This window comes from Patella vulgata, chromosome 4 (assembly GCF_932274485.2).
Source record: "Patella vulgata chromosome 4, xgPatVulg1.2, whole genome shotgun sequence".
Lineage (NCBI taxonomy): Eukaryota > Metazoa > Mollusca > Gastropoda > Patellidae > Patella > Patella vulgata.
The window spans coordinates 53,236,986-53,249,912 of NC_065882.2; the positions used below are offsets into that span (position 1 = coordinate 53,236,986).

At 34.7% G+C, this 12,927-nt stretch overlaps 1 protein-coding gene across 2 annotated transcripts; it reads right to left on the reverse strand.

The window, feature by feature from the left end:
• Positions 1-1,296: 1,296 nt before the first annotated feature.
• Positions 1,297-11,158, reverse strand: LOC126817693 (zinc finger protein ZFP2). Of its 2 annotated transcripts, none has more exons than XM_050544808.2 (3): positions 10,928-11,158; positions 3,355-3,433; positions 1,297-2,703 (listed from the first exon to the last, which is right to left on the reverse strand). In XM_050544808.2, the coding sequence occupies exon 3, from the start codon at positions 2,455-2,457 to the stop codon at positions 1,459-1,461; it is 999 nt and encodes a 332-aa protein (XP_050400765.1). In that variant the 5' UTR covers positions 2,458-2,703; positions 3,355-3,433; positions 10,928-11,158; the 3' UTR covers positions 1,297-1,458. The 2 variants fall into 2 exon arrangements, with proteins under 2 accessions (XP_050400765.1, XP_050400764.1); XM_050544807.2 differs by having other exon boundaries at positions 3,257-3,433.
• Positions 11,159-12,927: the final 1,769 nt, after the last annotated feature.

Sequence of the window (12,927 nt, forward strand, 5' to 3'; positions counted from 1 at the left end):
AACAAATTTCTGTTCCAAATTATGACTGGTCAATAGTCCGATTAACAACCAATAGCTAACTGCTGTAACAATATCATTACGCTTTAAACAGAGCTCCAAATTGGACCAAATATGTTTACATAACCTTACGTCATTACTCGCGATTTTATTATGCCAAATTAACCAGTGCATAGCAGAATATTGCAGAAAAACTAATTACGTGACAAATGAGGCTATCAAAACGAATACAATATGAAGTAATACTGTTTGGAGATGAACAATTCTTTCACCGTTTATAATACCTTAAATCACTGTCCAAAGTTTTAGGAAAGACCCCAGATTAAACAAGGGCTGTCATGTTGCTGTACTTGGGATAGATTTGATTGAATGGGAAGAATAGACACACTCCCTCAAAAGCTCAAGTATCAGAAGCCAATCCAGCAATGGCCAGAGAGGGATTTCTTGAGCCATTGCTTCAGGAATATGCAAATTTTTAGAACCAGAATTTTTATCATCCCAAGACCTTAGTTTGTACATTTTGGCATTGGTGGATCTTGGCATAATTACAAGATCTCAACATATGGAAAACCCTGCTGCTTAAAACGTTGTTTTCTTGAGATTTCTATTTATGTATGTCAATAATAGATTGTTACTTAATTATTTTAATATATTTGGAATTGGTTTGTGGCTTCTGTGCATAGCTGTCACATCAACACATGGTGGATGATAGAGTGGTCTACATCTACTACCTTCTTATAGTGTCTCTTTTGTCAAATGGGTTTGTAATTTATTGCATTTTGAGATCACATTAGTATGTGGTCGTATACTGCTGTCACCCTCGGTGTCTGTCAGTCAGTTGGTCCGTTAGCTTTCTTGTAATCACTGTACTTAAGTCATAGTTTGTGTTTCTTTCTGAACTTACTGAGCTACTTCAACTTGTCAAATTTTCTGAAGTTGTGCAACTAGCTTTTTTTTTTAGAACTTGCTGGAATTTTTCAGTAAGCTAATAGAGATGAAACTTGAAATTCATGAGTCAAAACCAGATCAAAATTCAGTATGTCATTAAAATCCTGTAAAAGTAAACACTCATCAAGTCACAGATTTGATTAACGCTCTTTAGAAATACATATCAAAACTTTGAAGAGTTCAACTGCTTGGGTATCAAAGATGATGGGTGGGGTATGTATGGTATGTATCCGAGTTCTGTTTAAATTATTCCTTATATTTTTAATCATCTCAAATCAGACTTATTGAACGATATGATAGGGGAAATAACTCCAAATAATCACAACAAGTTGACTTATAGATGTAGGTAAATTCTTTCTTTGGAAAAAATGTCTTGAGGTAAAAAAAAATATACAAAAAAATTGTTTAATTGTAAATACTCTCACTTTAAAATTATCATCTTGGTCTGACTAAGATATGGTGGTAAATACCCAGGGCAGTGGAAATGGTTAATTTGAGTTAAGTTCATTTGCTTCATTTGAAGATGTTCATTTCATTTCTACTATGATTGTTCATGTGTTTTGTTAAACCATTACTGTCCATATATGATTTTCCACATTGGGAACAGACAAATGATGTGCCATCATGCTTTTTTATGTGACGGTTCAAATGACCTGCATGACCAAAGGATTTTCCACACTTATTACACAAAAATGGTTTTTCTCCACTGTGCATTCGATGATGGGCTTTAAGTTGATTGTTGTCTCCAAAACATTTGTTACAAATTTGACATTTATAGTTCTTGATACCTTTATGTCTACGAATATGTTTTGCAAGAGAACTTTTATTTGCATACACCTTACCGCATAGTTCACATTGTAGTCTATTCACATCAATAACAAGAAATGGATTAGATTTTTTTTTGTTTTCGGACTCAAATTTGTATATTTCACAAGCTTGTTTTCGTCTATGTTTTACAAATCCATTTTGGGTCACAAATCCCCGATCACATTTGGGACATGTGTAGTTGGTAACTTTAAAAGCACTGCAAGAATTGTTGATATGATAAGTCAGAAGTTCCTCTGACATTAATTTTTTGTTACAAAATTTGCAAATAAAATCAGGGGATAAACATAAACGTTTATGATTGATCAGTTGAACAGATGATGAATACTTTTTGTGACAAGTATTGCATGCATAATTTCCCTTGTCTATTTCAAAAGAATGTGTTGCTTTATGAAGCAAATAAGAAAGTTGACGTTGAAAGGTCTTATTACAATGTTCACATTTAAGTTTAGTAAATCTATGAAACGGCTTTCTTGCTTTTATTGTTGAATGATTTCTTTTTCTTTTCATCAATTTCGAGTCTGCAATTCCTAATTTTCTTTTAACGTGGCCAACTTTAACATTTCTTATCATAACTGGAACAGCCTTCGCATCATCCTGGACCATTTCATTTCCAGTATTAGCTAATGGGATGTAATCCAATGATTTAGGATCAACATGTTCATTAATAAAAGTTTCCCTTGGCATAGGTGTATTGTCTAAATCTACATCTCCATTTCCCAAGTCTGGTATTTCCGGATCAACCCTTGTAAGAAATCGTAATTCTAATATATTATTGCTTGACAATTTAAAGATTTCATTTTCTGAAGACAATTTAATAGCTTTATCAAACTCAAAGTAATCCAAGAGTTTATCATCTGCTGTGTTTGCATCATCTACCTCGGAATTCACATTAACAGAACCAATATCATAGACTACATTTTGACCTTTGACCTGAAATAACAATAACAATATATTTAATAAATCAATCTCACCTCAAAGGTCTCATAATGAGGCAGAGGACTCTTAAAATTGGCATTAATTCAACTCTGGAAGTCTTCAATTATTTAATGTGATCTGATTATGCAGTTACATATAGGGCATGTTTAAATGTGAAACCAGTCTCCCCAGCCTTCATTGAGATATACATGTTTTATCTTTAAATTTTACAAGTCATAAATTTGTTTCAGTGGTTCTCAAAATAATTGAATAGATCAATATTAAGGTGAATCAAAGGTTATTTGAATAATGCGGTTTGAAATTAATTACATTTTTAGGTGAGTGTGACAATGCTTTAAAACTTAATCTTTTTTAATATCCCTAAATATTCATCAAGTGCAATTTTTAGCTTGCATTATATAAGCAAGGCACTAATGGATGTGTGATTGTTTTGATTGTGATTACATTCCCAGAAACTGTATCTTTGGCATGGGTAGACTTACTATACCTTGAGAACATTGACTGAGAAGTCAGGCAAGGTCTCTGCTTATAATATAAAATACTGTACCCATTTTACTACAACTTGTCTATTAGGATAATGTATCTTTATACGTTTACAGTTGAAAACTACTATAAAATCTTCTACAGCTGAAGTGATATTCTTACTGCAATGGCTTTTTGAATAACCTTGTTTCATATCAGACATAATCAGGTAGATATCCATTAATTGGAAGTCTTCAAGATTCTGAAAAACATTCATTCAAGAAGTATTACACACTTTTGACAATAAAATAAACATAATTAATTTTATGTATCATCATAATATGATGCAGTCGTTGTTGTTTGTATTTTAGTAGAACAGAGCCGAAAAAAGGTCCTCGTAATGAAAAAATAGCTCCCCTAAAATAGCTCTCCCCATTTCAATAAGAAGGGTGATTTAAAAATATGTAGGGCCTATGTCCATGATTTACAAATAAGGAGAGCGATTTTCAGTTTTAAGACGAGGGAGAAAAACCTCCCCTTGGTCGATATTCAGGTGCGTGACTGCATGGCACTAGTGCGCCTCAAAAAACAATGACTGATGATGATACATGTACATAAAATTAATTATGTATATTTTTCGATAATCATGTGAGTAAGGTTATCTCAAATCTGTACAATGAAATGGCATGCAGCCATGTCCAATTTTGCATTAAATATAATTACCAGTACCGGTACTCAAATATAACTTAGCCTCATTGAATAGTGAGTCTGTTGGCGAGAATGTTATCAAGATCCTTAATTCAAGTAGGTAATAAAACCATATTAATTTGCTAACAAAGTTTTTTCAATATTTTGGGAAATGATTTCTTTTTTATATCAAAATGACACCAACTGTGTTTAAAATATCAGTAGGCCTATGTGATTCAATTTTCAAGCATACATTCTTAAGGACAAATTATCTTTGTTACAATGCTTGCTCATAACAAAAGTAGGCTACCATTTGTTCTAGCAGAGTATGTACATGCATACTCTGTCTACACTGAACTGTAGCTCATTCCGGAGTAGAAATCTAACCGTACTGTACTATAACTGCGTACTGTTTATGTGTAAGCCAGCAGGCTGCATTTGGAGTACAACCAGTCCCTTTGGCTTATGATCGGCGGAGTGGAAATGTGTTGTGTATGCTCTTGCGGCACAAAGTTCGGCGATAAGATATAGACAACATAACCACAAAAGATTCAAGAGTTTTAGGGTTCCTGAAACGTAATCTCAAACATTGCCCAAAAAACGTGAAAGAACGTGCCTACCAAACATTAGTACGACCGAATCTTGAGTATAGTTAACCAATTTGGAACCCGCAGCAGAAAACACAAGTGTAACAAATAGAACAGATCCAACAGAATGCAGCTAGATTCGTACTTAGCAAGCCATATAATTATCAGAACCCTAGTAGCGTTACACTCATGATAACCAGCTGAAGTGGCCATCGCTGGAACAACGCAGACAACATTCGGACTTAGTACTTATGTACAAAGTTATGCATAAGCTGGTAGCAGTACCAACATCTATACTACCAGATCCATCAGTTCGACACAGCAGAAAGTTCATACTATACCACTGTAAAATTAACGCATATCAACACTCATTCTTCCCACGCGTAATCGCTCATTGGAACCGCTTATCGGACCAAGTTCTACAGCTGAACTCACTGGAGAGCTTTAAGGAAGCATTACAATCAACCGTGGGTGTCTAACCCGAGTCATTAAATGTATAGTGTTCATACAAGTTGAACTTCTTAACCTTTCACGCTATGGGGGAAGATCCGACCTCGCGCATGTACAGTTCACCCAGCACCTTCACGTCATGGAAATATCAAAACAAACAGAAACAAACGAATCAAACAGTCGCTATGGATTTAGACATCTAGACCATGAAATAAATATTAAGAAGTGTCTACGACAACAACTGGATGCGACTTACAGACAAGACTACAGTTTTAAACAGACGGGCGGTGGACTGCGTCTGTATTTAAGCACCGGCTTCTACCAAGAATTCAAGAGAATCTCCCACCTGTTCTACAAAAGCATGAAGAAGCAGGGTATATTAGATAGGAGTGTGTCTGAAATGAAAGACAGGAACAAAGTAAGTGAGTACTCCACAATTCGAATTTGGTCCAATAAGCCGAAATGCAGTTTTAGATATACTCTAAATATGTATCACACTAAATGCAGTGCCCTCATCAATGGGTCTCATGAAGAAATCTTTGTCAATGAGCATCTCCCAGACTTGTTATGCATGATAAATGATAAACGGGCAGCGAGCATAAACAGGGCGGTAAAAGAAACCCTGTCCAACTCACATGATCTAGATACATGTACCTCTCAAAGTTCGACCCCAGTACAGTTAAGTCTGGATGCAAATACATGTGTAAGTACTACTACCAAAACTCGTAACTTATACTTAGTATCACCGCCATCTACAGATGAGGTTTGTTCAAAAAAGAGGTAGAGACACGGAATCCCAGGCTGTTATGACAACAATAAACTTTGACGAAACCCCTTCAAAAAGTGAAGAAGCAACTCTGACTCCTACACACCTAATAAACTTGGATGAAACGTTTCCAAAAAGTGCAATAATCAATAACGATGACGAAACAACTCCAGTTCCAGCCTCCTCAATAAACGTGGACAAAATCTCTCCAAAAAGTGTGGCGAACCATGGCGAAACAACCCCAAAAATTATCTGCCAAAATCGACCCGATACCACTAAAGGGAGACGACTTGCTCTTTCCATGTCAAACTCAAGAACTATCTCCTCCAAAATTAGGCCTCGATGGCAATCTTCAAGTAAAACAACCAAAACGGTGAGCAGCACTAGTAACTCAAATGGCCTTGAAGTAACAAACTTGCATCTCACCATAAAAAACTTGGAGGCCACTATTCTGAAACAGAATGAGACTATCCGTAAGCAAAACGAAACAATGCACCTAGACAAGGTTGCGCTAACAGCCATGGCAAATGAGAAATTCCAAGCCTTAGAACAAATATCAATAATAAGCGAAGAAAATAATACATTTGTGATTGCGGTTAACAAACTAACAATACAAATTGACAGTCTAAATGAACTAAATCAGAATCTTCATGATGACAATGAAAAGCTCAAAGTTGAAAACGCAAAACTACAAATCAAAGACAGTTCAGCTGGAAAAAACTACTTAGATAATAATAGACTTCCTGTTAACAACTCAGAGTTGCAGAAAAACCATCACCTACCACAGCCAAGTAATAGCAATCTATACAACATAAACCTGGGTTCTGTAAATCAGAACATGCAACAATCTCCACAAAATTCTGGTACTGGTAAACTAAATCAAAGTACCCATAATAATGCTAGACCAAGCAGTGAAAATGTACCTCTACATTCCAAGTTTGAGACTGTAAGACCAATTGAAATTAAAAAAAACATAGTTTTGGGATCATCAATTCTCAAATATATAAAACCCTCAAGACTTGATTTTAACTGGAATACTTCTGTAAGGACATTACGGGGAGCTAAAATTCATGACTTGGATAATTACATAAGAAAGTATCCACTCCCACCTAACAACTTTTCTCCTCCTCTTATCCAAAGGAGCATTATGTTATATATCTATAGGTCTTATGGTATTTATTACATTTGTCATATATTATTTACAGTTACAGTGTGTGTATTTTCTTTTAATTTTTGACTTTTATTTTCTTTCTTTTTTCTTGTATATATATTGTACTTAAACATGTACAATGTAACATTTTTTATTATTGATATTGAACGTAAAACTGTTTATTATCGATATTGAACGTAAAACTTAATAGTTTGCAATGTCGATTTCACTTGGTTTTTGGAACATAAATGGCCTATCTTCTAAGGTAAATGATCCTAAAATTTGCACTGACCTCTATAACGCCATCAAACATTTAGACATTATTTGCTTCCTAGAATCTTGGACAACTGTAGAGCAAGAAGAATCCGATCACTTAAAAGATATATTTGAAGGTTTTAAAGGTTTCATATTTAGTCGAAAGAGTGACAATGTCTCCCAAGCTGGGTTTTCTCGTGGGGGATGTTCTATTTATATTAAATCCAAACTATGCGATAGTGTCCAAATTATTGATAAAAAAGATGGTGATACCATTTGGCTGAAACTGTGTAAAACCGACTTAAATCTGAAATCAGATATCTTTATTGCCGCGGTATATATCCCACCACAAAACTCCCCAATATGGAACAAAAGACAGTATGATCCTTTTGACGAATTGGAGAATGACATATTACGTTTCAAAAGCCAAGGTAAAATTATTTTAGGGGGTGATTTCAATTCCAGAACTCATGTTTTAAGTGATGTTTATTTTCCTGATTCTGATACTTGTAGTATAACTAAGCCATATCCACAGTTGCTTAATGACATACCTGATAATGAATTTTTAAAAGTTAGGAACAACCAAGACCCTAAAATCAATACCTGGGATAGAGAGCTTATTCAGATTTGTAACAACACAGATATCTGTATTCTTAATGGCAGGTGTATTGGAGATATACTTGGTTCGTACACTTGCATAAACTCCAATGGTCAGAGTACTGTGGACTACATTCTTACCAGCCTCTCTCTATTTGATGATGTCCAATTATTTAAGGTGTCTCCGTTAAACTACATGTCTGACCACTGCTTAATTGAGTGCAATATTGTTGGTACATGTACTCCATATCATAATACATGTAAGATCCCCCAGAGTCCTAAACCGTCCTTATCCCAACCTGACCTTATCTCTTATAAAACGGGTAGTACTACTAGAAATAAAATTAAAGTAAGGAAATTTATTTGGAAACCAGACTCGGATATTTCTTTTCTAAAAGAACTACAAAAACTCTCAACAAAAGCTAAGCTGAATAATTTTCTAATGACCCCTTATACAAGTAATCAAAATAGTATCCAAGAAGCGACTACAGACTTATCCAATATCTTAATAGATAATACTAGAGCCTGTGTTAGATTTGTGGTGGTCAAGAAAAAGAAAAAGAAACATAAATGGTTTGATAAGGACTGTCAGAAGTTAAAAAGAGAAATGATAGAAGCCCAGCATAAATTTAATAATAATGTACATAATAGGCATTTCAGGGAAATTTATTTTAACAGAAAGAAATTATACAAAAATGTTACTAAATACAAAAAACGTCAAGAAAAAAATGTTATCCTCAAAAAACTCGCTGAACTTGAATCTAATAATCCAAGGGAATATTGGGATCTTTTGAACTCTCTTATTCAAAATAAGCAAACAGAAGATAGTAATATTAAACTGGATGACTGGCAAAATCATTTCACAAGTCTTTTTCAAAACAACTCCCCAACCACTAATGATGATAAAACGGAAACCTTAATTAAAACTTTGCTAGATTCTAATGCAGAAAATACATCCCTAAACAACCCAGTCTCTGCCGATGAAGTGAGAACAGCCTTTTCGAGCCTTAAAAGAAACAAATCTGGTGGGCCTGACCTCATACTAAATGAAATGCTACTCATGTCACAGGAAATCATGTTAGATCACTACTTGAAATTATTTAATCTAATTCTTTCAACGGGGATCTTGCCCCAATCTTGGAAAAATTCCTTTATTGTTCCCATTCATAAAAAAGGAGATAAGAATGACCCCAACAATTATAGAGGGATAGCTCTAGCTAGCTGTCTAAGCAAATGCTTTTTGTCAATCATAAATCAGAGACTTACAAACTTCCTTGAGGATAATAATGTCATAGATGATGCACAGTGCGGATTTCGTAAAAATCATAGAACTGTTGATAACGTCTTTATTTTAAAAACCTTGATTAATAAATGTAAGAAGGAAAAAACTGATTTGTTCTTATGCTTCGTCGACTTCTCTAAAGCCTTTGATTCAGTTTGGAGAAAGGGCTTGTTGCTAAAATTACTTCAGCATAATATCAATGGGAAAGTTTTCAGTCTAATTAGATCTCTGTATAACTATACTTCTTATACAGTGAAAACCTTAGATGGTCTGTCAAAAAATATAGAATCGTCCTTGGGTGTGAAACAAGGATGTGTCCTAAGCCCGACTTTATTCAATATATATCTAAACGACCTGCAAACTTGTTTAAATACATTTAATTTAAATTTTGACAGCCCAGATCTTGACTCGCATGAAATATCTCATATTCTTTTTGCAGATGATCTTGTTCTGTTATCAACATCATCTGTCGGTCTTCAAAATTGTCTTGTATGTCTCAACTCTTTTTGCACTGATTGGAAACTTAATATTAACTCTGCAAAAACGAAAGTGATGCTTTTTAATAACAATAAGATAAGTCTGAAAAACAAATCCCAATTGAAATTCTTTTTTAACAATCAACTGCTCCAAACTACTGATGAATATCTATATTTGGGAGTCTATATAACGAATAACGCATCCTTCAAAAGTGCGATAAATGAATTAAGTAAAAAGGCTAGGAGGTCATGGTTTGGTATCCGTCAGAAAGTGTGCACCGATGATCACCTGCCAACCGAAGTACTCATAAGACTGTATGAAGCAGTAGTGAAACAAATAGCTCTGTATGCCTGTGATGTATGGGGGTCGCAAATAGTACATAGCAGAAATGTGAATTTACACAAATGGAACTATGTGGAGCATAATAAAATCACAATAAAAACTTGCAAATCCATTTTACTCCAACCCAAAAAATCATCAAACATAGGATCATTGGCTGAACTAGGTATCTTCCCAATTCAAATTGATATTTACCAACGAATGTTGCTATTTTATAAAAGATTAAATACACCCGACATAAAACGTACAAATCCTTTACTATCCGCCGCATATGTGGAAGATGTAGAAATAGGCAAATCAAATCCCAAATTATCATGGTCAGCAGCAATATCCTCCCTCATGGACCAGTTCAACTTATCTCCCTTGCAACTTTCAAAATCTAACATTCAAACGGCCATAAGGTCCCAATTCAATACTATTTATAAAACCGAATATATTTCTGGCAATTCAAAACTTAGAACTTACGGCACTGTAAAACCTGCTATAGACTATCCAGCTAATTATTTGCTTCATGTACACAATAAAAACTTCAAGTCTGCTATGACCGCACTACGATTGAGTTCCCATAAACTAGAAATAGAGAGGGGCCGGTACAAGAACGTCCCCCCTGATATGAGACTATGTGCACTCTGTTCCCTCTCTAAAGCAGAAACCGAATTTCACTTCTTAATTGAATGTCCACACTATCAATCTCTTGGGCTAAATATTCTTTCTGCTACATTCAGTAACAACAATTTGGCCATAACGTTTGAAAATCTATTTGACCCTCCCCCTTCAGTTTCTGTGAGTGTATGCCATTATATATATAAAGCATTTCAACGTAGAAATCAAGCCTCGACCTAATAAGGTATTACAAGGCAAAACTTCACATTTTATTTTTTTATCCTTTTGACATCTATACATTTTTGAAGTAATGTTTCTGATAGATATTTTCACTTTTAACATGAACCTATGTATTTTATGTTTAGTATTCTTATAAATATATATATGTATATTGCTATTTATTTTTTGTCATGTTACTTATGTCATGTATATGAATTGTATGCGGCCTGAAATGGGTGTTATGATACAATAAAATCTTATCTTATCTTATCTTATCTTATCTTATCAGAGGATTTTGTGAAGTATCTCATTGAATATTGAATATTGAATAGTCATAGACTCACTTATCATATCATGTCCGTAGTAGCTAGGGGAATAGCAAAATATGTTTTATCTTCTTGTCACTTCCTACCGACTGGTATTGGTAACATACATTACAAAGACAAAGGCCTCAAAATTGCCCCCTTCCTTTTAATTCATAGGCCTACATGTAACATCATACACAACCACCTTAGTTTATTGGTCAGATTTCTTAAATTTATGTATGACTTTTATCAATAACAAATAGGCCTACTATTTTGAACTCTAATTTGAAACCTTGCAAATAAGGGGGGTAAGTCCCAATTCTGAGATAGTATGGTTTTAGACCACTGATATTTTCTACATCTACTATAGAATTTCAAGTTTTATCTTGAAAACGTTGAGAGAATACTCTTCGAAATGTCGCCTAAATTAATCAGTACCGGTAATTGTTCTTCCATAAGTAGGCCTATGTGTTATAGTTTATTGCTCTATCCAGTTACTAAATGCCTCTAAAAGATCATTATATCATACTTGGGAAATTCCTGGTGGGCTTCTGGTGAAGGATGCCTAGGTTTTAAGACTCAGTCCAGGCTAATGAATGTGTCTTTGAATCAAATCTATATGACATCTGATCTCAACCTTGAATAGCTACGAGAACGTAGCTAAAAACGTTGAGATGTACTGATGTGCTTGTTTTTAGCTACGATTTGGTGCCTTTAGTTCCATGTGGCAAACTCAATTCCTTTATTAATGCATGTAACATCTTACAAATAAGATAATTTTATACTATTATGACTAATTCAACTTTCAGAGGCCAATGTAGTGGCATAACTATCGTCTAACTCCAAATATTCGTGTTTAAATTAATGAAGCATTGTTTTTATCAGACATACACCTCCAGTTTAAAAATGGCGTTCTTCGATTTTAAATACAATGATTTATACCTGTTTGAGGTAGGAAATGAAATGAAATGAAATGGGGTTTAACGTCCTACTGTTCTGCTCCTAACCTGGGCTAATGAAGACGGGCATACGACATACAGTGTGCTATGAGAGAAAATTTGCCCGGGCAGCGGCACTATCGCCTACTCTTATATCGAATTCCAACTGCCAAGGGATCTTTTACGTGCATGCCAATGTGTACACAGGACCTCGGTTTTTCATCCCATCCGAACAACTAGACAGCTGTCCTTGTCAGGCCCTCCATCCTGCATCACTGACAAGGGGGAACCATGCCGGAAAATCTGGATGAACTTTCTCTGCCAATGCAGGGATCGAACACCTGACCTCCAGGCTAGCAAGCCAGCGTCTTACCCACTTAGCCACGTGATCCTGGTTTGAGGTAGGACTATATGCTTAATTGTAGTTGGATGTGGCAGAAATATTATAAATAACAATAATCAATCGTTGTTTTGATGAAAAATATTGTCAATTTTGCTTACTAAGGCCCGATGTGATTTGCGTTGGGATTTGCTACGTGGAACTATATAGCACCATCTCTTATCCCGAAACACGGAGAGTTGAGAGATGAGGTTTGTTATGAAGGCAGTTAACTGGCGGGTAGACTAATCACCGGAATTCACTTACAATCACCGGAATTCACTTTGAATATATCAGAATTCGTCTGTAAAATCTTAATATTTACTTATATTCATGATGCATATTTGAAATTAATTCCAGTAGTCTTTCAAATAAATACACCTACAGCGCCTTAATCAGGTCTGTGGAGAGATCAAAATAGTTATTCGTTATATTAAAATGAATTGTCTATTTAAAATAAATTAGTTTTGTGGGAGGAATCGGTTGCTTTCAGAGTGAATTCTGGTCAATTCCGGTGATTGTAAGTGAATTCCAGTGATTGTAAGTGAATTCCGGTGATTAGTCGGGCCGTCAAATCATATTAATGGCAAATAATATTGCCATGGATAAACACTGATTTTAAAAACAATGTATTCAATCTATTTCAGTGATCAATACAAAGCTTTATTATATGATATTGTTTTATGTTTATTTCTGTAAATGAAAATAATATTACTATACAT